The following is a 27377-nucleotide window of genomic DNA, read 5'->3' on the forward strand; positions in this document are numbered from 1 at the left end:
GAGAGAGAGAGAGAGAGAGAGAGAGAGAGAGAGAGAGAATGAATATTAGTGAGTGTGCATGTATTTGCTCCCACCTGCTTTTGCCTTTGTCCTTGCCCACCACTGGAATGTGGCCCCTGAGAACTTCTCAGAAATGGAAATAGGTTAGCTACTCCTGCTATAGATAAATAAGAAGTTACTAGCAAATCTAGTAAGTCAGTAGATCACAGCATCTCTTACAAAATTAGCCTGTTGGTAAACTCCTTCACAGACACAGCAACCTGGTTTGTATATAATGCCAATTCCTGGCTTAAACAACCCAGGATTTGGTGTGGCCACTGCCTCCCACCCGCTTGCCACTTCCGTTTTGAATCAGCTTTCTCAAACAAGCCAGGAATGCCCTATTCCTGCATTGTTGTCATGATGTGTGAACCTGGCACTCTGAGTTGTTTAGAATTGAACAACCTAGAGTTTTATAGAATCATAGAATAGTAGGGTTGGAAGGGGCCTACAGGGCCATCGAGTCCAACCTCCTGCTCAGTGCAGGAATCCAAGTCAGAGCATCAAATAAGCCATTTTAAGCCAACAACCACCCATGGTTAAAATTCTGGGTTTTATAACCTCAAACAACAAAGAGTGCTGGGTTCACATATCACAAAAGCCAACGGGGTGTTCCTGGGTTGTTTCAGAAGGTGGAAGTAGGCGCGAGTCAGTGCACTTGCAAGCAACCCATGGTTTGTTAACTACAGGTTGATGGTGCAAACCAGCAAATCACTGCTTCTGGAGACTAGCAGAATCTAAAAATAGTCTTGGATTCTAGAAGTGTCTTTATTTGAATGTCAAAATAAACCATGATTTATCATGAAATGAAGGAACCTAGCTAAAACTCAGTCTCTCACATTCCTCCTCTCGTCCAGTTGCAGCCTTGAGGAGTTCGGGAACTTTTGCTTGTTTTTGATTAACTGCAGCTTGTTATGTTGTCTAAACCTTATTTATCTTAACTATGGTTTATCTGAAATAAACAAACTTCAAACCATGGGTTATGAAGCTGGCTTGTTTCAACCATAGTTAAGACTGGCCACAGTTTAGGGTTTGGACATAATGCTAATGTGGTTCTCTGAAACTAGAAGTGGAAATTTCTGATCTCATCTTTATGGCTACACTGGAGAAGGAAAGGGGAAGGAGAGTACACAAGACCAAAGCTCATCTAGGTTTGCTCCTGTTATGATAAACCATTATTTATTGTGATGTCTGAATGCAGCCAATATTACCATAGACAGTGATCTAAACACCACAACATGCTTCCACATCTGTAAAAGAGCATATGCCACACTGCATGTGCGAGAAAATAATCTGGCAGCAATGGCTTAGCCACAGAAGCATCCAACATAGTTGTGGAATAGGTATAAAAAAAGGGGGCAAGATTTCACCAGGAGTTTACAGCCTCACCATTTTAGCAGAAATGCTATCTATGTCACTTGATATAACAACCAGCTACTGGCATAAGCAATTTTCCCTACTGCTACACTAAGCAAGCCTACCTCCATTTTCTTTTCCAAATTTAAATTCAAAAAGATTAATTGGATATTAAGCATTATATTTGGATGACGATGCAGTGTACCAATGGAATAAGAAAGCATTCCATCTGCCCTCAATCCCAGTTGTGCTACGTTTTCTAGACGAGTACTGGCAAAAAACCCAAAATTGATGATCCAAAACAACAAGTACAGCACTAATACCCTGGTGATCCCTGAAGCAACTTGACTAGTCATATACCTAATTCTTTGGCACCTGGCTCCTACTTTCTTTATGATGAACAAGCTAATAATCCTTACTGTGAATCTAAAATAGTACAAACATTAACACACCACATGCTAATTAACCAGGAAATTCTGGTTCAAATTTCATCTCAGCTACACAACCACCAATGTACAGCTAACTTAGGGCAAGCCCACCTCCATTTTCCTTTCCCATGGGAAACACTGGCTGAGTTGTAGATGTAGCCTTACTACCAAAGAACTGACCTCTTTGAGAGACTGCTACAAGATACAGGTTTTAGATCATCTTCTTGATTTGATTGTGACTGTGTTTGGATGCGAATGAGCCTCAGGTTCATGTGCTTCCCCCTCCTCTCTCTGGCACAAACTTTAAATTGTGGTTAATTTGGGGGTTAGTCAAAACAAGCCAGTTTGATAAACTCTGGTTGGAAGCTGCCTTGTATCAACTAATTATATTTCAGATTAACCTGTTCATCCAGGTTTCGACATCATGGTTAGCTGAGGCCAGTCATCGTTTGCTTCAAAAATGGAAGCAAAAGCTTCTGAATTCCTTCTTGTGGCTGCACCAGAGGGGAAGAGGGAATGTGTGAGCCCAAGGCTTGCTGCAGCTTATTCTTGTAACAGTAAACTCTGGTTTAGTGTTACATCCAAACCAGCTCTGTGTAAACTAAAAGAAATCCTTGAATCTATTCCATCCTCACCCCAAAGTGACACCAGTTACTGGCTCCGGACTGGCTCTATGGCCTTATTCTTCTACACTAACAAAAAACATGGATGGAGAGGACAGGGTGGACAAGACTGCTGTGAAAAATCCCGGGTGCAAATAGTATTTATTTAGCAAACTGTATTTCATATACCATTAGTTAAAATTGCATGAAAACAAATGTCTATGCAGATAGGCTGTACCTATTCATCCAATACAAATTTGCATTGCATTAACAAGGTAAGGACTAAAATAGCCTACAAGGACAGACAGAAACCAGTTCTGGTATTTTTCAGAAAATCTGCTAGCTTGATGTATAGCAGGACTTTGCATGTTATGCCATTTTCAGCACAAAACAGATTTTGGTTCGTATTTAAGTTTGAGACAACTCTCTCCTCTTTTACATCTTTAATATAATTTATCTAGATGTTTCTGAGCATTCAACCCTTTCTTGGTACCTAGTATGTTAAATGCAGGAGACTGAGAGTTGGTTCGGACAATACTTTGGAGGCAGATTACTGCAAACACTACTCACATAAATGTTCTACTCCTGCAAGCTGTGTGATGTTGGCACTCTGAGATTACCTGTCCTCTTTCACAAATGGAAAAATCACAAGAGGAGTTATACTCTTGTAGGTGTGACTCCCATGTTATGTCCTGCATGAGCATTTTTTAAACCACACTGGCCTTGGCCAACCAGCCATGCCTGGTTATATAGCCATTTATACACAAGAAAAAAAAGAAAGGAATTAAGTTGTTTTTATTTGGATATTTTATGTACATACAGTTCAAGTGGTAACTCCTAGAGCAAGTTGATGCAAGTTTCCACTTGAGATGTATACACTTAATAGATCTCTGTTTGTCCTTTGATAGTAGAAAATACCTGAAAAATAAGGCTGGTAAAGTGAGGAAAAGCAGCCAGCTGCAGCTCCTTTGCCCTCCCAATTCACGTCCTGTGGCAATGCCTAGCCATGCTGGACTTGTAACTCCACTGCAGGCCAAGCACACTCCACCAGGTCACTTCACAAAGCACTTCCTCAGGCAGCAGTTCTAAGAACTGACTCTGCAGAAGACAGTTCCTGTAGCTGCCATTCCTGCTTGGGTGAAGACTGGGGTGGGAAAGTGAAGGCAGCTATCATCCCACTTTCCCTTAGTGACTATTTATTTCATCCTTCTATTTTAACAACTCACCTGGTAGCCATAGGTGAATTCCATGTAGGCGAGTTCACGGAATTCCACACAGGTGAGCTATGAAGGAAAAAAATTCTTCCTCCATGACCATATGGAAACATGGTAGACAGATGGATTGTTCCATCCCTTTTCCACAAGTCTGCTTGGTAGAATCCTCTCACTGAGAGGAAAGAAACCCAGGAAGCAACCTGACACCTTTGTCCTTTGGATGTGAACCTGCAGGTTCATGCGCACTTGAAGCTCAGTGTGACCGAGAGTTGCAATTCTTCACTGATTTATGAATGCAACGTTTCAACATCTCACATTTCTAGAAAGACAGATATTCACTAAAATAAATCCCCCCATTTATATTTACATTTTTATATCGCTCTTTCAACCAGCATTGAGATGAAACATTGATTTACTGAGAAAAGTTACCTTATAGTATGTCAAAGTCTATGCATTTTAAAACTATATTTTTATTTTCTTACCTATCTAGTATACAGTGCTTCATTGTCTCTTCTCCCCCATTTTATTCCCTAATCCCCAAACACATCTAAACAAATGTTTTAAAAACACACCACCAAAACACATATACAGTGACTTACTTTAAAACATGGATGGTATTTATATTCCAGCATAAACTCCTTATACGTTGACCAGATGTTAGCATTGACTGTACATCTTAAACAGCATGTACACTGTATCTTTCCATACAAACACACACACACACGTGCGCATGCACAAACACACTTAACAATTGAGCTTTGTATTTAGCCTACCAACTGCAGTATGGACCCAAGCCAATGTCAGGGTAATTTTCTAGTCCCATCATACCTACAAGAGTTTTCCTTGTCTACCAGATTAGATTGTAAACCTGAGGGCAGGGGCTGTCTTAATATTAGCCTTTGTAAGCCACTCTGGGAGCCTTTTTTGGCTGAAGAGCGGGGTAAAAATAAATAAATAAATACCACTTGATTAAAATTTTCCTTATAAAAACAAACATCTGACAAGAACACATAAAGGTAGTATCTCGGTAAGGTGGACAAGCTTCCTGAAATCACAATGTTCCTTTCTCTGCAAACCAGGTCCTCTCGGTATGGATTTGAACCATCTTTTGTCCAAACCAGAATGACTGAAAGTAAACTAGGATGCCAGCATGATCCAACATGGTAACCATGATAGAGCAAGTATGTTAAGTTGCCAGATGTTTATTAAGCTCTTAAGCCTTAGCAGGAATATTAGCCCCTCTTCAAAACGATGTATGTTTAACTGTGTTAACACTACTGGTGGCACCTACACAGCTTCCTGAATGTTTCCTACATAGCTCTTACAGGTCCAGCTACTGATAATGTAAAAGTCTCTAGCTCAGCATTGTCAGGTGGTAAACTTGTACTATACTCACTTATTCCACAGATGATGTACAGCATAACTAAGGTGGACTGGGTAATAGTCTTTAAAGTACCATTTCCATAGTTTAAAGCAGGCGTCTCTAATCTGGTGCCTTTTAGATGTGGTAGGCTGCAGCTCCCATAATTCCCAACTAGCATAATTCTTGGAATTATGAGAGTTGCAGTCCAACACATCTACAGGCACCAGGTTTCGGAAGGCTGCTTTCAAGTAACTGGCAGTCCTAGGAGCACACAAAACTTCAGAGTTTTAATCTGAATTGATAATTTCTCCCATTTTTCCAATGTAAGAATATGTATGAATGTAGTAAGTTGCATTCTATATGGCTTAATTACTTTTTTCTTCATTCTCCCTGGTTCAGCTCTGCATCCAAAGCAATATTCCTTGTTTAAACTGTTCTTTCATGTCATTCCTTCAATAACCTAATAGAAAATTTACTTCACATTGCTAGGAATATTCCTAACACAAATGGTGGTTTCCTGAAAACTAAAGTTATACACTATAAATTCTACTATAGCCCTCTTTTAATTAGAAATGAAAACTAGTAAACAAAAAGAGATACCACAGTATGTGAAATATTTTTGTGACTGCTGATCTACATTTTAATATAATTTGCTAGCATCAGAATATTTGGGCATAAGTGAACTTATCTAATATTTTATTTATTTAAAGTATTTCTTGGCTGCCTTTCAGGCCAGCCCTCCCAAGGTGGTGTGCAACAATGAAACACATAATGAAAATTAATGTTGTATTAAAAATGATAAAAACGCAATAAAAACAGTAAGAATGCAATAAAAGCAGCAGCAACAGCAAACGTATCTGGGGAAGGCCAGAGTAAAACAGTATGTTTTCAGGGCCTTCTTAAAAGCCTGCAGTGATGGGGCCTAGCAGACTCCCAATGCCAACTTATTCCAGAGGTGAGGAGTCATGTGGAAAGGCCCCTCTCTCATGTGGATGTCCACCTAACTGCTCTCACTGTTAGGCAAATGTGAAGGGGCTCTCTTGCTGATCTTAAAGTGCGGGGAAGCTGATATGGGTGAAGGCAATTTGGTCAAGTAATTTCGTCCCAAAACATGTATGGCTTTGAAGGTCAAAAATAGCAGTTTAAATTGGGCTTGGAAACACACTGGTAACAAGCACAGCTGGTGCAGGATAGGTGTTATATGATTGAATCGGCTTGCCTCCACTAACACTCGGTGCCTGCTTTCTGCATCAGCTGAAGCTTCTGAACTATCTTCAAAGGCAGCCCTCTGTACAGTGCATTACAGTAGTCCAGCCTGAATATCACTAGTGCATGAATAATTGAGGCAACGTCCATCCTCTCCAGATAGGGCAAGGACCTAAAGAGTAAGTAATTTCCAAGATTAAAATGTTTTTCTTAAAAACAATCCCTAGTTTCTGCTTCTAACTTCCAAAACATTACTACAGACAACTAAAAACATCAGAACTCCTTATTATGAAAGGAACATTTAGACTGAAATGTGCTGCACTGCAGAAAAACTAGATTTCCAGAAGACATTATATAGTTTAGTTTCACGAAACACAGGATCACCTACATACATATGCTACAGTCTGCTTCAACATGTGTTAACTGAATCATTAGTAAATGATTTGAGTAAGGCTGCCCATCTAATTTATTAGCTTTGGAAACACTTATCTTCCCTTTTCCAGTAGTTATGCAACAGGTAGGTATTTGAGAGAAAGGCAAACATCTACCTCTATTAACAATCATTTCTTAATTACAACATTGAGATCAAATGTTGAAACGTGCATTATTACTTCCAGAATTGGCACCAATTATTATCCAGTGTATCTTGTGCTCAAAGTGGCCCTTCCACAGCAACGCTGTTCCCAGGCCATGAAGTTGTCTTCTACCTCTGTTATAGCTCCTAATCTTGTTTATACACTAGAATAATATTTATTTCTAAAGTAAATACTGATGGATACTTGTAAATAAAGTTGTATTAACTACAATACCCACTTCATAAAGGGCCAGACAGAAGGAAACAGTGCAACCTTTCCAGTCAACTCAAAGATAGGTAGAGAACTGAGCAGGAACTATTATCAAAGGCACGGGCCAGTGCACATGTAATACTAAACCATAATTTATTTACCACTTCATGCACAAACAAGAATGACACCAGCATGCTCCTCCCATTCCCCTCTCTTCTTCCCACATGACCAGGAGGAATAAATCAGAATTTGGTTTCGCTTTTGCAGATTCCTGGTTTGTCATTACATGCGAGCCAGGAATTGTGGTTTAAAAGAAACTCTAGTTTGTTAAAACCAACCAGAAAAAAAATCCAGGGCCCAAGGTTTGTTTAGCAACTGATCAGAGTTTCTTTTAAACCAAAATTCCAGCATAACAAGCCAGGAATCTGCTATAGTGAAACAAGTTCACTATAGGAATAAACAAAAGTTCTTGTTTATTCCCCTCCTGGCCTCATGGGAGGGGAGGGGGGAGTGCTTGAGCCTGGTGCTTTGCGCAGGCACATTCCTGCCCATTCACGTAACAATAAATCTTGTCTTAGCATTACATATTAACTAGGTCAGTTTCTGTCCTGTAATTTGGAGGTGTGACTGACTTGAAGTGATGCATTTTAAAAAATGTATTAATTATTGAACAGCATTTAGCAGAATATAAGAGAACAGGTACTCACCCTGAGGAGTTTACAATCTAAACTTCAACACAGGGAAAACAGAGGAAGGAGAGTGGAAGTCAAGGCAAGGCAATTTTAGACTCCCAGCTGTCCATGGAGGCTCAGGTGTCAGCTGTGAGCCGGACAACGCTGTACCAACTCCATCTGATATGGTGGCTGTGCCCCTACCTTCCCGACCATCTGTTCCCATCGGTAGTACATGCCCCGGTTGCCTCTCGTCTAGACTACTGTAATGCGCTCTACGTGGCATTACCTTGAACATGGTTCGGAAGCTGCAGCTGGTACAGAACGCGGCAGCCTGCCTGATTAAAGGCAGCTGCCGGCGAGATCACATCACTCCAAAGCTGAAGGGATTGCACTGGTTACCAGTTGTTTTCCGGGCCAAATTCAAGGTGTTGCTTCTGACCTTAAAAACTCTATATGGTTCCAGCCCAGCCTATCTTAAGGAGCACCTCCAGCAACACCAGACAGGCCATTCAACAAGATCAGCCTCGGATGACCTTCTCTCTGTCCCATCAGCCGGGACAGCTAGGCTGGTGAGGACGAGGGAGAGGGCCTTCTCTGTGGTGGCCCCCACTCTGTGGAACTCCCTCCCCAGGGAACTCTGCCATTTGTTGTTGTTGTTCAGTCGTTAAGTCGTGTCCGACTCTTCGTGACCCCATGGACCATAGCATGCCAGGCCTTCCTGACCTCCGCTCTCTCCCGGAGTGTGCTCAAGTTTATAGTCATTGCATCGGTGATGCTATCTAGCCATCTCATCCTCTGCTGTCCCCTTCTCCTTTTGCCTTCAATCTTTCCCAGCATCAGGGTCTTTTCCAGTGACTTTTCTCTTTGCATTAGGTGGCCAAAATAATTGAGCTTCAGCTTCAGTATCTGTCCTTCCAATGAGCCTGAAAACATGGTTGTTCAGGCAGGCATTTGGGGTGGGTTAGGGTATTTTTAGAAATGTGATGTTTTTAATGAAGTATTTTATTGTTTTAAATTGTTCTTGTTGTACATTGCCCAAAGTGGCTGGGTGACCAGCCAGATGGGTGATTGATTGATTGATTGATAAATAAATAAATAAATGTAAACAGAGAAGAATATGTGGTTGTTTCAGTTATACGTGCTTAGGCTTGAGAAAGGCAAGGAAACTACAGGGTTGTGTCAAACATGCTGTGGAAAAGGTGGGTTTTGAGGAGGGCTTTGAAAGAAATGAGAGGGGACATCATATTGTTTCCTTCCTAAAGTACAGGCTGGCCGTGCAAGAAGTACTAGAGTACAATATTTGAAGTACAATATTTGAACTATTTCATTAGCAGCTGGAAGTGAATGTGAAAGTTTAGCCATATAAACAGTTTAATGTGCTTACAATAATTTTTCAGTACATTATTTGTATCTGTGAACTTTTAAGACCCTTGTTGGAGGCCTAAAATTTTCTGTCCTATTTGCCAATCCAGACTGGAAAAACTGGTTATAGCTTCATTCTTTCACACAAAGCACTGTCAGTTAAAAAAAAAAGTCTGATACTACAAGCGCTATTAAAGGAGTTTCTCCCCTGAGATTAGAGCCTCCCAATAGACAACTAAATGCACAATGACCTTTAACATTAGTTGTCATATGATAGCTCAAGGAAGGGCTGCTACAAACTAGCTGGCTAAGTACACAGCAACAAAGGATTAAGTGGAATAATCTTCTTAAAGCATCAAATGGAAACTTAGAATCATGCAAAATGCAAAGCTATAAATAATTGGTTTCCTTAAGCAAAGAAAAAAAATCCAAGATATGTTAATGATTCATCATGGGTCAGTTTCCTCAGATCTCCTATCATCTATCCCTTTTCCCCCTCACATGACTAAGAGGGTCAAGGAACATGAAAACAGCTGGAGGTCGGGTCTATCTCTGGGTGGACACATTAAGGAGTTATGGGAGGTCTTGTTCATGAAGCATTTGACTTAAGAATCACAAACTTTGATGCATTCCTCTTGTTACTTCTCTACAGTGCTCTCAAGCTGCTGTTAATTTTAATCTGAAAACATTTTTCCCCAGACACTTGGCAGAAGTTGTATCTTCAAATACGCCTTTAATTGGGAGACCTACTCAGAAGAAACAAGCAGAGCAGACAGAGTTTTTAAAAAATATTTTTGACATATTTACAAGTGTAGCTTAACAAACACTTGCAAACATATAGGCAAGGAAACACTTTTATTGCTCCCCAAAGCAACAGTGTAAGAAAAAATATGGATACTAATAGAAACCAAAAGAATGGAAAGCTCTCTCTTAACTGACATTCACAATTTTCAAATAGATCTGTATTACTACTGCCAAGGTACAGATAATTTAGTAGGGAGGTGAAAGGTGGCAAAAAACTTATTTGCACACCCATTTTTTTTTTTTACATATCAAAAGGAAGACAGAATCATAGAATAGTAAGGTTGGAAGGGACCCATAAGGCCATCAAGTCCAACCCCTTGCTCAAAGCAGGAATCTAAGTCAAAACATCCCTGACAGATGGCTGTCCAGCTTCATCTTGAATGCCTCCAGTGTGGGAGAGCCCACTACCTCCCTAGGCAATTGGTTCCATTGTCGTATTGCTCTAACAGTCAGGACGTTTTTCCTGATGTTCAGCTGGAATCTGGCTTCCTGTAACTTGAGCCCATTATTCCGTGTCCTGCACTCTGGGATGATAGAGAAGAGATCCTGGCCTTCCTCTCTATGACAACCTTTCAAGTACTTGAAGAGTGCTATCCTATCTCCCCTCAGTCTTCTCTTCTCAAGGCTAAACATGCCCAGTTCTTTCAGTCTCTCTTCACAGGGCTTTGTTTCCAGTCCCCTGATCATCTTTGTTGCCCTCCTCTGAACCCTCTCCAGCTTCTCTGCATCTTTCTTAAAGTGTGGTGCCCAGAACTAGACACAATACTCAAGATGAGGCCTACCCAGTGCTGAGTAGAGGGGAACTAGTACTTCTCGGGATTTGGAAGCTATGCTTCTATTAATGCAGCCCAAAAGAGCATTTGCCTTTTTTGCAGCCACATCACATTGTTAGCTCGTATTCAGCTTGTGATCGACAACAATTCCAAGATCCTTCTCGCTTGTAGTGTTGTTGAGCCACATGTCCCCCATCTTGTAACTGTGCATTTGGTTTCTTTTTCCTAGGTGCAGAACTTGGCATTTGTCCCTATTAAATGTCATTCTGTTTTCTGCCCAGCGCTCCAGTCTATCCAGATCCCTTTGAATTTTGTTTCTGTCTTCCAAAGTATTAGCTATCCTGCCCAATTTTGTGTCATCTGCAAATGTGATCAGCATTCCCTGCACCTCCTCCTCCAAGTCATTCATAAAAATGTTGAAGAGCACTGGGCCCAGGACTGAGCCCTGCGGTACCCCACTCGTTACCTCTCCCCAGTTTGAGAAGGTCCCATTGATAAGCACTCTTTGAGTCCGATTCTGTAGCCAACTGTGGATCCACCGGATTGTTGTTTCATCTAGCCCACTTTGAGCTAGTTTGCTCATCAGGATATCATGGGGCACTTTGTTGAAAGCTTTGCTGAAGTCGAAGTATATGATGTCTACAGCATTCCCATGGTCTACAAGGGAGGTTACTTGATCAAAAAATGAGATCAGATTTGTCTGGCAGGACTTGTTTTTGACAAATCCATGTTGGTTTTGAGTCATCACCGCATTGTTTTCAAGGTGCTTACAGATGGATTGCTTTATCATCTGCTCCAGAATTTTCCCAGGGATTGATGTCAGACTGATTGGTCTGTAGTTCCCAGGTTCCTCCTTTTTACCCTTTTTGAAGGCAGGGACAACATTAGCCCTCTTCCAATCATCTGGCACTTCACCCATCCTCCATGATTTCTCAAAAAGAATAGACAGTGGTTCTGAGAGTTCTTCTGTCAGTTCCTTTATTACTCTGGGATGCAGTTCATCTGGCCCTGGAGATTTGAACTCACTCAAAGAAATTAGGTGTTCCATGACCATATGCCTATCGATCTCAATCTGCAATCCTGCCCATTCAGCCTGTACATTGCCTTTGCCAGGGGGGTCATAGACCCTCTTTTGGGAGAAGACTGAGCCAAAGTAGGAATTGAGCACTTTCCCTTGTCACCTGTTATCATTTTGCCATCCTTTTTTAATAGTTGAACCACCATTTCTTTCCTCTATCTTTTACTATGCACGTACCTGAAGAAAGCCTTTTTGTTGCTTTTAGCATCCCTCGCTAACCTCAGCTGGTTCTCAGCTTTAGCCTTCCCGACGCCATCCCTGCAATTCTGTGCTACCTGCCGGTACTCTTCCTTTGTAGCTTGGTCTTCCTTTCACTTCCTATATGTGTCCTTTTTTGTTTTCAGGTCATCTCTAAGCTTTTTGCGAAGCCACATTGGCTTCTTCTGTTGTCTTCCTCCTTTTTTTCATATTGGAATTGTTTGTAATTGTGCCTTGAGAATTTCCTTTTTTAAGAACTCCCACCCATCTTGAACTCCTTTTCTCGTTAGAGTCGCTTGCCATGGGACCTTACTCATCATTGTTCTGAGTTTATTAAAATTGGCTTTCCTAAAATCCAGGGTACGTGTTTGGCTACACTCGGCTTTTGCTTCCTTTAGAACCATGAACTCAAGTATAACATGGTCACTTTCCCCCAGAGTTCCTGTAACTGCTACTTTATCCACTAAGTCATCTCTGTTGGTTAGGATCAAGTCAAAGATAGCCGATCCTCTAGTTCCTTCCTCTACTTTCTGTAGGAGGAAATTATCAGCAACACAAGTCAGGAATCTCCTGGAGGGGCCATGTTTTGCAGAATTTGTCTCCCAACAAATATCGGGGAAATTGAAGTCCCCCATTACTACTACACCATGCTTCCTTGAAACACTGGCTACTTGCTTTTCAAAAGTTTCATCCTTGTCTTCTCCTTGATTGGGTGGCTGGTAGTAACTCCAACCACCATGTTCCTTTTATTCTTTGCTCCATTTATTTTAACTCAGATCCTCTTGATGGGGCTACCAAGCTCATCCTCCTGTATTTCTGTGTAGAGATATATAATTTTAACATACAGTGCAACTGCACCTCCCTTTCTGTTCCTCCTGTTCTTTTTGAACAAGTTATATCCTTCAACTGCTGTATTCCAGTCATGGGAGTCATCCCACCAAGTTTCAGTTACACCTATCAAGTCATAATTTCCTTCCTGTATTAAGAATTCAAGTTCGTTCTGTTTGTTTCCTATACTCTGGGCATTAGTGTATAGACATGGAAGACCATGTGCTTTATAGTCTGGCTTTCTTTCTACATGTTTCTGAAGACTATTATTGGGCGCTATTACAGCTGTTCTCTCCGTTGTGGTACATGAGCCTTCGTCCATTGTTACCCCCAACTTTCCATCTCCCTCCCCCACAGGATTCAGTTTAAAGCCCTCCTGATGAAGTTCTTCATGCTGTGGCCAAACACATTCTTCCCATCCTTTGTGAGGTGCAACCTGTACCTTGCCAAGAGTCTATCTTCCAAGAAGTATAGCCCATGGTCCCAGAATCCAAATCTCTCATGCTGGCACTACCTTTGTAGCCAGTCATTCACCTGGAGAATTTTTCTTTCCCTTTCTATCCCTCTTCTAACTACTGGAAGGATGGATGAGAAAACTATCTGGGCCCCAAAGTTCTTGAGTTTCCTTCCCAAAGCTTCAAAGTCTGATGTGATCCACTTGGTGGTATCATTTGGTGGTATCATATCCACATCGATGAGAAGAAAGGGATACCTGTCAGTGGGCTTTATGAGTGCAGGCAACCGTTCAGTCACATCTCTAATCCGTCCTCCTGGGATACAGCCCTGGCGAGTCCATGGGTCTTTGCGACATACTTGTGTTTCGATCAGACGCAGCAAGGAGTCTCCCACCACTACTACTCTTCTCTTCTTGTTGTTGTAGGCCTTGGTTTCATCACCTCTGCTTGACTGACCTTCAGCCTCTTGCTTGCTCTCATGCAGGTTCCCCTGTAATTCTTCCTCTGCAGGCTGTCCTCTAGTCTCATCCTCAAGTACCTGGAAACGGTTCCATAGATCCACTGCTTCCACTGGTGCAGAGTGGCTTCTAGTTCTTCTGCTCCTGTCACCCTTTTCCAAGGAGTATGCTCTACTTCATTCACCTCAGCATTTCCCTCTTCTGCCTCAGCTTGCTGTTGCTCTTCTAGCTTCTATTCTTCACTTTGCTGCTATAGTTTAGGGATGTATGAATCCCTTACCTTCTTCCAGTCCAGGGGATCTTCCGTCCCTCCCCCCGGAATCCTCCCCAGCTGGCTCTGCTCTGCAACAAGGCCGTGGAGCTGCCAGCTGGGGCCGGACTTCCGGCTGCTGCCGGGCTGCTGCGGCCACAAATGGCGGCCGTCATAGTGACCTCCATTTGCGTCCTTGCATTAGGCCATGATAGGCTACGTAAGTATTTATGTAGCCTGTCAAGGCGAAAGGCAGGCAAGCAAATGGCGGCTGCTACGATGGCCGCCATTTGCGGCCGCAGCAGCCAGCAGCGGCCGGAAGATGGGCCGGAGCCCCCGCCACATCTGCATCCGCCGCCAGTTAGGTCCGTTCCGGGGGGGATTTCAGTGGGTGGTGGCCGTTCCACCACGGACTCCGGGGGGCCGGATTCTAAAGAATCTGGCCTCCCTGGAGTCCGTGGCGGAATTCTCAAACATCCCTACTGTAGTTCCACCGTTCTCTCCAAGAACTCTTCATGTTCTCTTATTCCCTGCAGGACCAACACTCGCTGCTCTTACTTTTTCTTCCAACAGCGTGATCAACTTGCACTTGTTGCACGTGTAGGCCATGTTGTTCTCAGGCAAAAAAACAAACATGGCCCAAACGTTGCAGGTCACCACCACTGGAGAGTCTTTTCCTTCCATAGCCTCTATTCCATTTTTGTGTCTAGCTTTCTGATTGTTCTAGAGTGGTCTGTGCCTGGTCCTCTACTCACCCGCCCACTGTTTGCCTTTGTCTCCTCTTCCACTGCAACTCTCCTGGCCAACTCCTGTTTGCTCCCCCTGTTCACTCGCTCTGATAGCTCACTCTCTGGGAGCTTGCTCGCTACAGTAGACCCTAGACCAGCTGGAGCAGCTTCCTCTGCTCTGCTCATCTGGGAGGCGGGAAACAGACTGATCTGATCTAATAATGTAAATATAATCTCAGAATATCAACTTTCCTAAAATGTTAATCATTTCTACATTTCTTGAAGTTAAGAAGGCTAGTCTGAGCTTACACAAAAGGACCTACGCATTTTTTTCCTAAGCCTAGTTGCTGCATGGAGGAGAGGGGGTAAGGATGGCAGTTGGGGAGGGGGGAGAGAAAGGAGGGGGCATGAGAGAAAGAGCAGGGTGTATATTTGAGTGTGACTGAGGTGGCTCTGGTCCCTCCCACTTCTGGCTGCAGCCCTCCCTGCTGCTTGTATTCAGCCACCCACCCGCCCACCCACCCACAGGTTACCCCGGGGGAATGCATATCCTGAGAGGGCAGAGGTTCTCCATCTGTGCCCTAATGTATGTGATCTGAATTCTCCTGACACATTTGTTTTCCGGAAGGGCTTATTCCCTGAACACGGAGAAGTCATTTGCAGACACGTATAGCGACACATGTCCCAAACAAAGGTGGCAACAATATTATACTCTGAAACATACCTAGCAGTGATTTTGATTATATTAACGATCACAAAACAAATTATGAAGATAAGTCATTTCAGCAGATATCTTTGAAATATCTGCTGAAACTGAGCACTGTGGCAGTTTGATGAATAAAATGTTTTACGTATACTCAGTGGATTTAAATCCCTGTTTGATCATGAATTCATAAGGGCTCTTATCACATCAGTTTTTCATTTGTAAAATGATATTACTACAGAGAGTTCTGCTGATAGCAAAAGCATTTTGCACATTAAAAATGACGAGTCTTAAAGAACCTTACAAGACTTGTTTATTGTGGCATGTGCTTCCACAAATTACAGCCACATATCGGATCCAATATAATGAAGTGGGTTTTATCATATGCCACAATATGTCCCTTAGTCTTTTAAGATGCCACAAGACAACTTCTATGCTCCCCGCAACAGATTAATACAGCATTCCCTCTGGAATCTGGGTTGTATCCAATGGTGTCCCTCCAGTGACAGAAGGGGCTTCAATCAATAGAACAGGAAGAGAGGCAATTTTTGCTGATTCCCCCTCCCCTCCCTGCACCACCTCCCATGCTGTTTTGAATGGTCTCCCAACCTTCTGGTACAAATGGGGGTGAGGGGAGATGCAAGGAACTGCAGGGTGAAGGGGAAATCAGTGAAAACTGCTTCCCTCCTTGTTCTGCTGATGGAAGCCTCTGTTGGATCAAAGAGCCTTCTGTCGGCAAAGGGACTCAACTGGATACAAACCTTTGTATATTAAGTATACTATATTTTAATTTGCTAAATAATTTCTTACAACTCTTTGCAGCTTAGTCTAGGCCTGTAAACAGCCACTTGTCAGGAACAAGTAATAATAATTTCCAGGTTAATAAACAGAATTTTTGAAAACTAAAGAAAATGTATCCCTTTTTCCTCCTTTCAGGCCAAAGAGCCACATATGTCTAACATATGCATGCATAGCAAGATAACTCGTAATTATTTTTGAGGGCTAGAAACTTTTGTAGAGTTAATTGCAAGGAGGGGCTAGTCAGATGTACAATTTATTCTTGCTACGCAAGTACATCTGATAGGCAAATTACGAAGACATTCAAGCTTGGCAAAAACTTGTGTTCTAAGGTGATCTGTCTGTTTCAGAGAAAGGATGGTACCAAGTCACCACCTTGTGGCTGTTCCAGGCATGATTTCTTATCAAAATCTTGGACATAATATGATTGCTAAGAATATCACATAGAGCACATTTAAAGGGTTCCATGTACTTTCCATGCATTAGTTAAGGAGCAAAGCATCATGAAAGTAGTTCTGTGAGCTCACAGGGATTTTAGACCAATTCTCAAAATAGCAGCCTGCTGGGCTACATGGCAAACAGTTTGAAAAGCAGGCATGGGGTTCAGCTGTTGAAATTAAAACTAATTCCCTCTGCGCAACAGCGAATCTTTTTTGTGATCCCAACTGACCCTTGGATTCCAGTCATTATCTCAGTAATCTTTACCATAGTACCTTAAAAGTAGAGCAGCAGCATCCCTATATATGACAGTGGGTTTTTCCAAGGCAGCCTAGTGAGTTTGGCTGAGGTCAGATTTGAATTGAAGATTTCCCAGCTCACACTCTTATCCACTATACTCAAGAGAAATACTCTATTACATATGCAAATTGATATTTCATGGTCTTTCTGAATTCTTGAGCTTATATAAAGCTGGGATTCCCAACTGAGAAATCCATTCTAACTGGGGTGGGGAGAAAAGTGGCAGACTTTGCTGCTTCTAACACCCTGTCAGCTCGCATTGGCCAGAAGGACAAGGTTTTTTTCTTCTTTTTCTCCAAGCAGTTCTTTATTTTTTTTTAAACTCCCCTAGTGATTTCTATGGTTCCAGGCTTGGTTAGATCAGGGGTCCAATCCTGGGAAACAAAGTGCTTTGGATCCCATGGATCCAAGGCTGTCTCTAACCTGCAGCCAAAATGCCCCATTTTGGGGCACTATCACCAGTGGAAGAACTGCCAGTGACAGATCTATGCCCACAGAGCATTCCACTGATGTTAATGGGGCTTCTGAGACAGATGTCTGTCCCCACACCCAGCAGAAAGGCACCACCACCCCATCCCAGCCTCTTGTAGCCAGTGGATGCGACAATTAGGATTGTTCAGTTTAGCTGCAATCCTAAAATACTTACCTGGAAGCCCCTCTGAACTCAGTGGGACTTACTTCTGAGTAGGCATGCATAAAATTGTGCTAAAATTGTATACATATGCCATTACTTTTGGCTTCACCAGGTTTCTGTCAGGGGGACACAGACATGGTAACATCACTTCTTAAACTGATTCTGAGAGACAGTGACAGGAAGAGACTAAGCAGATGGCACGTTCCCTCAGAGTTTAGCTTTGCCACAGGAGAGACAGCATTGCTAAGGAGTAAAAAAGATATAGCACAGAATGTATCTTGAAAATATAAGTCTGAATTTCTGAATTGTATTTAAGAAGCCTAAAAAGTTGTCAAAGAGGCCTGTAGTTATGGGAACTATTAACTGTGTTTAAAAGAACTATAAATCTAGAACTCAGATACAAATCTTATGGCCAGAAATAGTATATTTCCTCCTACTGCATCTCAAAGATGTAGATATTCTAGAATAGTTTTCTTTAATTGGGGGTGGGGAGAGAATAGATGAAGCGCAGCCACATGATTCCTGTTTTTTTGGGAAGCTTCTGACTGTAGGTGCTTTACATTCCTCTCTCCTCACCCCAATATTTGTTGTTATTAATATTTGTATAGCACCTTCACTGTACATGTCACAGCTAGGGCTGGTCATAGTTATAACAATTTGTTTCCTTGGATCCTAAAGATGTTAGAATCAATCTGTGTGTTTCAAATGTGGCAAGACAACTTGCCGTTTCATCAGGCAGTGCCTTCGATCTATTTGGAAACATTGAAATGTAGGTCACACAGGAGATAGTGATCATACTTTCCAAGGCTACTATACAAACCTACTGGGGATAAGACCCAGTGAAATCAATACAGCCTACATCTGAGTAATCACACCTAGAACTGCATTGTAAATAGACTACTGGATCATGAGAAATAATTGGAATCAATAATCACGCCCTGCAATAATCACCTTTAGTACTGGCACTGAAAGTGCAGGATATAAATTTTAGAAAAAAAATTTATAAAAAAAAAGTTTTCCTGTTTGAGACCCCAGCGAAGAAAGCTGACCTGAGTTATTTGTTGCCCCTGCCAAAGCAAAGAGTTATTTGTTGCCCTGTACCTCATCCTGTCCTGTTTTAAGCTTGGGATTTACAAATACAAACAAACTGAGAAGCTTGCCTTTGAAGTCCTGCAAATCACCCCACCGCCTCCCCGAAGATTAACGGCTGCCTGAAAAATGCAAGTATACGGCGATGCCCATCACCCCCCAGCGTCCTGAGTTTCGGCACTCAGTGTTTCAGTGCTTTCGTGTACCAGGTTAGAAGAGAGAAAAAAAAGAGTAAGTTTTTAAAATGTCTGTGAAAGAACCTGACAGAAGTAAAATAAAATTTACAGGAGTTGCCCAAGTTAAAGCATCATGGCTAGAGAGCTGAGCTGTGCCGCTCTGTTTAGACAGAGGCCTTGCTAAAAAGTTATAGGCCCTTGTCTGTCAGAAGGGGTGTAGGGCCACACTTTCCCTTTTTAAACTGATGCAAAAGTGGAGAGCTTTTGCTGGAAACATTGCATCTTCTTTGCCCAGAGCCTTCTCTGGTTGCCTCCATCATCATCTGGGCTTTTTAGAGACACTCTGCACATGAACTAAATTTTAAATTGTCAAAGACTTGCCATGGACAGTGCTGTGAAGCTTTGGATAAACTTGAACTCTCATCGCTGTGGACCATGTGTCTATGTTTGTAGTCAGCTCAGTGTACAGCAGGCTGAGTTTGATCTATGACTTTTAGATTTCCTTCTGCCAGAACTCATGCAGCATAGAGTTGCCGATGCAAAAATGGTGACCTAGAATTCTTTGCGTGTGTGGGTATGCCCGTCCCTTGATTTTAATGGGCCCTGAGCTTTCAGCCAGAAGAGCAGTATAATTGCTGGATCTGCTCCATCATGCCTTACCATGCAAGAAGTGCTTTCCATTCATTGTGTTAAATTGCATAAAAAGTTTGTTGTATATATTTTATGATTTCTTAGATATCATAAAGTATATGTGATATTTGCAGATTAGTGTTAGTTGCAACTCCAAATAATACTAAGTGTGGTTCCCAATAGATGACAAGGAAAGAAAGACAAAAACAAGTAAAAAAGAAGGAATAGAGAAAGTAGTAGACAGATAGAGAAGAGAGAAAAAAAAAAGAAAGAAAAGGCAAGAGGCAAAGAAAAAACATTTGTAAAAAAGAAGCGTGGCCATACTTGCCCCCAGGGTAAATTAAAAGCAGCTGATTGTGCCTGGAGCTTATTACCTGGGGTAAAGTAGCCACAATAATGTAATAGTTCTTTAAGATGAAGAAAATGTAACTAGAAGGAGAAGAAGAGCCTATCCCAAATGTGTGTCATTGGGACTAGTGTAAGGCAGAAAGGTTTAAGTAAGTGAGCTTAACTTAAAAAAGACAAATAAAGAGACAAGGCTGGTGCATGGAGCAGAAAGTTTTATGTAAAAAGTTTGAAACATGATCTGCAATACAGGCAGATCAGCAAAGAAAAAGAAAGCAAAAGAAAGAGAAAAAAATTTGTCTTCCCATACTAATAAATAAAAGTGTTATCAAGCACTTTGGGAAGAGAAGCTGTTTACAGGAAGCTGTGCCTGAGAACCAAACACTTCTAGCCTATGCTGAAAATGCTTGCTAGTGTTGTGCTGCCTCATGGGTAACATGTATGGTATAAAAACCCATTTAGCCCAATAGCTCGTGGTTCAGAGAAGCTGTCTGATCCAACCATTAAGTACACCTGTGTGCTGTAAGTTACCCAATAAAGTCTCCTTGTAAGTAACCCCCCCCCCCCGCTGGAATCCCAAAACACAAGTGGGGCTAGAGCGCCTCACCCAGTATCAAACCCTGCTGTTAAAAAGCAGGTATGAAGAAGTCAATTAATATGACCAAAGTGTCTAAAGTGCTGCAAGGTGCCACCGAGGCCCCACAGCGTGCTTGGAGCGTCTTTCAAATGCCTATTGCCAGTATACCCCCCTCGACCCAGAGGCCCAAGAAGACGTAAACGAAAGAAAAAAAGAAGAAGACCCGGCAGAGGCAGAAGATTCTTAAAAAAGAACCAGTGTGCCCAGTGTGGACAAGATAGACATTAGTGGCATGAATGCCCAAATAAAATAAATCAAATACACAAAAGAGAAAACCAAAGGGGCCAGAATGGGCGAAAAGAGAGACAGCTTGAGAGGGGCCGTGACATTGACTTCATAACTGACACTGGAGCAGCATCAAAAGCAAGCAAACGTTAGCCTTAAACAAGAAGTCCAAACACTGAACAAAGTTCTTCAAGCCCAGCGTCGCTTTGTCTTAGAAAATAAGCCATTCCCATCACAGAAGTTCATCCTTTCCAACCAAGAGTTAAAGTATGAGTTAAAGAGGGAAAAATAACCCTTTGACTCCCAGATGGAGAAGACTGAAAACTGTCATACTTTCCACCCCCGCAGCTATGAAAGCAGCTAGAATTAAACCCTGGATACATTAGACACGAGTCAAGAGAGCGAGAGGGGGAAAGTAGACTGTAAACAGAAATCCTGAAAATCCTTTAAAAATTTCAGGATTTCTGTTTACAGTCTACTTTCCCCCTCTCGCTCTCTTGACTCGTGTCTAATGTATACAGGGTTTAATTCTAGCTGCTTTCCCTGCAATGAAGAAATCTCACAGATTTGAGTGTCCAGTGTTACACTGCCTAAATGTGTGTGCTGAAGAGACCGAGAAACCAGACAGCATGTTCCTGGCCAAGCCAAAATTGCGCTACTACCATGCTCCTGAAAGCTGCAATAAACTGTGTAAGCTGGGAGACCCAACCTGATTGAGAAGAAAAGAAGATATTGGAGCAACTGTCTTAAAAAACAATGAGATCTGTGTAGCTGGCTGGCTGACGCTGTCAGTGATGTTACAACTTTAACTTAAGGAAAACAGTCTTAATTTAAAGTTGTAACATCACTGACAGCGTCAGCCAGCCAGCTACACAGATCTCATTGTTTTTTAAGACAGTTGCTCCAATATCTTCTTTTCTTCTCAATCAGGTTGGGTCTCCCAGCTTACACAGTTTATTGCAGCTTTCAGGAGCATGGTAGTAGCGTGATTTTGGCTTGGCCAGGAACATGCTGTCTGGTTTCTCGGTCTCTTCAGCACACACATTTAGGCAGTGTAACACTGGACACTCAAATCAGTGAGATTTCTTCATTGCAGGGAATCCCACGGCAAAAGCTTAATGGTTACGCTCTTCAGAAATCATATAGCCGATGGTCAGTAGCTACAGGCTCTATGCAATTTTAACACAGTTCAAAGCTAAACACGGTTACCTTGACAGAGATCTTCAACATGGTCTTTCCGCTTCATTCTGCTTTGGGACAGTCTTATGGCACACTTTTCACTCGAAGAGGGGTCTAGCCTGTGCTCTGGGGGCTGATTCTTCACCTTTATTTTCTATTTTGCCTTCATCTTCTGGGTCTTCATTTTCAGTTTCCATTTCTTAGGGATTTCATCTCAATTAGGCAAGGTGATGATGTTGCACAACTCAGAACGTTGTAGGCAATTTTCCTGCCCCCCCTCTCTCGGCGCGCTAGGCTAACAGCTACTTCTTCGGCCTTACACTCTCACGCTCCCACGCTTTGTTAAAAGCCAGACTGTCCTGCAACATTTCTCTAATTAACAGCCTCAGATCTTGTTTTTTTTTTTCCTCTCAGCTCGACCTTGCGCTTTTTGCTGTTTTCTCTCTCTATTTTGAATCTTTTTTTAAAAAAAACCTATTTCCTTCTTTGTTTGACATACATTTCAAGGGGGTGCAAGGTTTGCTTCCCCCACCACCCATAGCCTCCCTCCTAAATTGAAGACAGACACAATTAGGGAATGGGAATTGGTCAGTGAGTAAGGGGTCTCACTGGCCGACACAAGAGGATTTTACACACCACGCACTTTGCTACTGGCCTGGGCACCCAGACGGTCAACGGTATGCTTCAGAAACCGCAGTAGCCACTCACACAATCATCATTCTCTCCACTGCATCCATATGTCCCTGCTACCCACTTTTCACCAGAGCGGAAAGTGGCTTCCCCAGCTTCCTACTGAGTACTGGCGTGCTGGGTACTGGCGCCCACTCGGGGGTGTGATCAGGCCCCCCTTCTACTCGCAAGGAGTAGGTTCTTTTGTATACGTATACCACCAACACTGACCTTCTTCATAAGGCGGGCCCCTCTTTTTTTCTGCCCAGTGGCCTTTCTCCCTAAAGGCGGGGCCCTCTTTTTCCCATATACTTGCCTTTCTCCTGAAGGCTTCCAATGTGGGTTTCAACTCAATTGCAGCTGCGATACAGGCAGGGCTCAAGTTCCTTCCTCCGCTTCCCAAGGTTCTCTTGCTGCTCGCTACCGTTTGGGCGATCCCGGTGCAGGCTTTCTCCCATTCACTCGACAAAAAGGTTGGTGGCGCCAAGAAAGGGAGGCATGCACCGAGCTCGTCTTCCCGGTGCGGCGATTAAGAGCAGGCAACTGCCACCTGTCTGGCTCAGAGCCTGCCACATCCGAGTCACGGCACCATTTATGTTGCAGAACCCAGAGTCAGAGAGACCACGGAGTGAAGGAAAAAGAGATTCTTTATTTAACGCACGGGCTTAAGGCTGGAATCATTTCCAAAGAGCCAGAAGCCCCAAAATACATCAGCACATTGGTTTTATAGACATTGTGACACATATAAACGGCTCCTCCTCCCCCTCCCGCGTGGGGTTGCAGTCCTCAACATTTCTTCTCTTAGCACCATTGTTTATAATACAAGAACTGGGTTATAGGATAGCCATGATAAGGAGAGAACAGAAGAGAACAGCAGAGAACAAGATATACAATTGTATGACCTTTGACAAGATAAGGAATTCCTGTGTCTTGTCAGCTTACAACAATATATTCAAGGGAGAAAGAGCTCAGCAAGAACATGAAGCATGAGACTGCATGAGGCTACTTAGTCTGACCCCCGATATGGCTGCTACAAAATAAATACATAAATAAATAGCAAAGTGGCTGGTCCCATACTGACCAACAGAGCAGGAAAAAGGGAGAAGCATCTGCATGCTCAGGTATGCAAAAAAAAAATCACCCCCCCCCCAAAGGAGGAATGCTAAGAAGTGGTAGATCAGGGATGGAGAACACGTGGTCCTCCATATGTTGTTGGACTGCAGCTCCCATCAGCCCTTGCCACCATAACCAATGGTGAAGGATGATGGGAGCTGCAGTCCAACAACATCTGGAGGGCCACGCATTCCCCATCTCTGAGGTAGACCAAGGGCTGCACATGCATGGTGCCCTCATGGTGCCATGGCAACTGGGCATACAATCTTGCCCAGCTACCTTCCCTCACTAACAGCAGATGTTTCCTGGGAAGGGGAAAAGAGCTAGCCCCACACAAGAGCACTGCTTAGCAGTGTCACTAAAGTGCTTATGTGCGGGACTGGTCTGAACTGAGAACAGGAGCCTTGTAACACCGGCACAATATAGTATTCCTGCTTGGGGTTGCAGTTATAGATAGCTCAGTTGTGCAATAGCATGTCAACACACTGTTCCAGCCTTGCTGGTTAGCCCCCAAACAGGAGCTCCATAGTGCTACAGTGCTCAGGCTAGAAATACCCAAAAGCATTTTGTGGCAGGTCTCTACTTGTTTACATTAAAATCTCTGAAGTGGTGGTGGTGCTTTTGTGCAGAGTACACATTGAATGGCTCAGAGCTGTCCCATACAATTCCTGGCAAAATTTGCTATCTCTGCATCAGTACAACTTACAGCTAGGGTATGCCTACACAGAAACATGCATTTTGGTGGCCCAGCCCTAAACAGTACCTCTGGTACTTAAGGCAGCCCATGCAGTCCCTAGAGTAGCCTTCCCCAATCTGGTGCCCTCCAGAAGTTTTGGACTTCAGCTCACAGCAGCCTTGACCACTGGCCATGCTGTTTGGAGCTGATGAGAGCTGAAGTCCAAAACCTTGGGGGAGGGGGGGCCAGGTTGGGGAAAGATATCCTATATTACAAAGAGGGATGGATTTTCAGCCCCCTCTGGACCCCATCCAGCCCATTTGGCGGAGAGGGATGATTATGGGGCCAAGGTAGGCCCACAATCCTGCCCAGCTGTCTTCCCTCAAAGAGCACAGACGTATCCCAGGAACGGGAGGAAAGTCTTCTTTCTCTCAGAGCAGGGCGCAACAACCAGCCAAGACCGTTGCCACCCGGACACATTCTACCGGTAGCAAGCCTGTTGTCTCGGCCTTTAAAGAAGTGCAAATAAGGTATCCGGCGTACTTTTGACGCTACATAGAAGTATTCAAGTAACTAAAACATTGCTTTAAAAAGGGGCGCGCGCCTCACAGAATACCCGTGGCCGCAAGGAACACCGCGGCCGCTGCCCCTTAGTTTCACAACGCGACGCCGCTAGTCCACAGGATTCCCGGCGGGCGACTGTGACGGCAGCGGCAGCGGCCGCCTTGCTCGCCAACCGTTAGCCATGTTTGCCTCCTGCGGAGCCCTCGCTACGCGCGGCCGCGGATGGCTGAGGGGCGCGGGCGGGGCCTGGCTTCCCCGGGGCCGCGCTCCGTCTTGCCCGCTGTCTCGGCGCCGGCTGATCCGCCGCCCTGCTCGCTCTCCCCGCCGACGCACGGCCGCCCCCGAGCGGGCCGGCCGCCCACCGCCCCCGCCCGGGCAGAGAAGCAGGCAGCCTCTCCCCGCTCCGTCCCGCGGGCCGCCGGCCCCGTCAGCTCACCCACCCTGCACGGGCCGTCGGCGAAGAAGACGGCCAGGGGCAGGTTGCAGGCGATGAGCCCGGTGGGCAGGTCGTGCAGCGACACCGTCTCCATGTCGACGAAGCTCCACTCCGACTCGAACTCCGGAGGGGCCCCCGTCCCTTGCTCCGGCTCAGCCTCCTTGCCGGCTTCGGGCTTCGGGCCGACAACGGCCGCCGCCGCCGCCTCGCCTTCGCCCTCTTCTTCGCACGACCGCCCCGGCTCCCTCCAGCCGCCCCCCCGGTCCTCCATGCCGAGCTGAGGGAGGAGCCGGGGGTGGGGACAAGGCCCGCCCGCCCGGCCGGCCCTGGCTCCGGCCCGGCTGAGGCCGCGCTGAGCGAGGCGGCGGCCCGGGCCAGCAGCGGTCAGCGGCGCTCCAGCGTTAACTCTTTCCCCTCGGCCCTGAGGCTCGACGGGTGACGGCTGAGGGCCGGGCGCGAACCAATCAGGCGCCTCCGCTCCCTCTTCAACAGGTGGCCCGTCTTGAAGTATCTCGGCTCCACGGCAGCCATCTTGGTTCCGGGCAGCGCCCGCACGATCTCTCCCTGCCCGCCGCCCGCGCTTGGCGCCCCGTCTCGCCGCGGCGCTCACCGCAACGTGCCCCGGGATGAGCCCAGAACGCCCGTCCGCTTTTGTTAAGGATCTGGATTGTTCCCGTTACGCAGTGCCTGTGCTTGAAAAGTAGCAATTAAGGGTTTCTCGGGCTTTCAGTAAGAGGCGCAAGGGAAAGGGGGGGAACGTTTTTAAAGGCTCATATTGTCAAGGGGTCAGAACAATATCTGAGATGCCAACCTCTGTAGGCCGCATTTGTATTCTCTGCTGGGTTTTGGGGGATCCGCATAAGTCATGGATCTGGTTCCAAACCAGATTTGGCCAAGACAGACCCTCAAAAATATCTGGCGGATGACAGGGACGCTTGGGTTCTTGTAATACCCTAACCCTGTTCTCGCTGCAAGGATGACTGCTGAGCAAGCGCCCCCATCCTCCTCGTTCTCTGGCTGCTGTATATTAAACCTACAATAACACTTTACCTTTTAAAAAATGTAATGGGGATGAATAGAATGTTTAGGCTGCATTCATCACACACACTCCTCTGGACTCAACCCCCGATGAACACAGGGGGACTTAATTCCAAGTAAACCAGTACAGACAGCACCGCATATCTCACAACAGTGATAGCTTTTAGAGTAGGTGAAACCCCAAGCACGTTCCGTAACATTTACTCTCTGAGTAGGCAAATATATGAGAGGGAGGCAGACGGTGATGACGGCTTTAAAAGGGGATTAGACAAATCCACAGAGGGTAAAAGTACAACCCTATGCAGGTTTAGATGGGAAAAACTCCTAAAGCTCCCAGCATTCCCCAGCCAGCATGCTGGGCATTGTGGGACTTTTTTCTGTCTAACTCTGCATAGGATTGTGCCCTTAAGGCTATCAATGGGTACTAGTCATAATGACTGTATATCACCTCCGGTATCAGAGCAGTATGCTTCTGCATACCAGTTGCTGGGGATCATGAGCAAGAGGGTGCTGTTGTATTAATATCTTTCTTGCAGGCTTCCTACAAGTAGCTGTTTGGCCACTGTGTGAACAGAATTCTGGACTAGCTGGGCCTTTGACCTGAGGCAGCACAGCTCTTCTTATGTTCTTATGTCTATATGTGTGTGCATTACATCAGTGTGCAAAACTCATGGCCTCCATGTGGTCCTCAGCTGCTTCCACTGTGATCCATACACGTTGCCCAGTTTCCCTCATTAGCACTAGCTAGGGAAAGCCTGGGATTTCCCTCATCTCTGGTCTCAAGAGAGATCGGAGATAAAGAAAAGGTTTCCCTTGCTTGTGCTAGCAAGGGAAAGCGTGGGGGGGGGGAGTGTGTGTCGGGGGGGAGTGTCTGTGTAGGGGGGGGAATGTGAATGAGTGTGGGAGAGTGTGAAGTATATGTGTGTCTCAGTGTGTGCATGTGTGCAGCCTCTGGCATGCTGGCAGACACCCAATGCAGCCCATGGGGATGAAAAGGTTGTGCACCCCAATTTACATGAACGTACCCTAGATGCATCTGTTCCCCATTCAGACAAGTTATAAAGACCTAACACAACATCCCACCCCTCATCAAAGAAGAGTAGTGTTTTACCACTTGCCAGGGACT

The 27377-nt window shown here is 44.4% G+C and overlaps 1 protein-coding gene across 1 annotated transcript in view; it reads right to left on the reverse strand.

Moving 5' to 3' along the window:
- The window catches only part of RCAN1 (regulator of calcineurin 1), a 52983-nt gene extending 27347 nt beyond the window's left edge, over positions 1 to 25636 (reverse strand). The window contains exon 1 of the mRNA XM_084843678.1: positions 25218 to 25636. Coding sequence (XP_084699804.1) covers positions 25218 to 25484 — 267 coding nt within the window. The 5' untranslated portion in view covers positions 25485 to 25636. The remainder of the gene's footprint in view (positions 1 to 25217) is intronic.
- Positions 25637 to 27377: the final 1741 nt, after the last annotated feature.

This window comes from Heloderma suspectum, chromosome 3 (genome assembly GCF_057233095.1).
Source record: "Heloderma suspectum isolate Gila_16-S chromosome 3, 16-S_ref, whole genome shotgun sequence".
Classification (NCBI taxonomy): Eukaryota; Metazoa; Chordata; class Lepidosauria; order Squamata; family Helodermatidae; genus Heloderma; species Heloderma suspectum.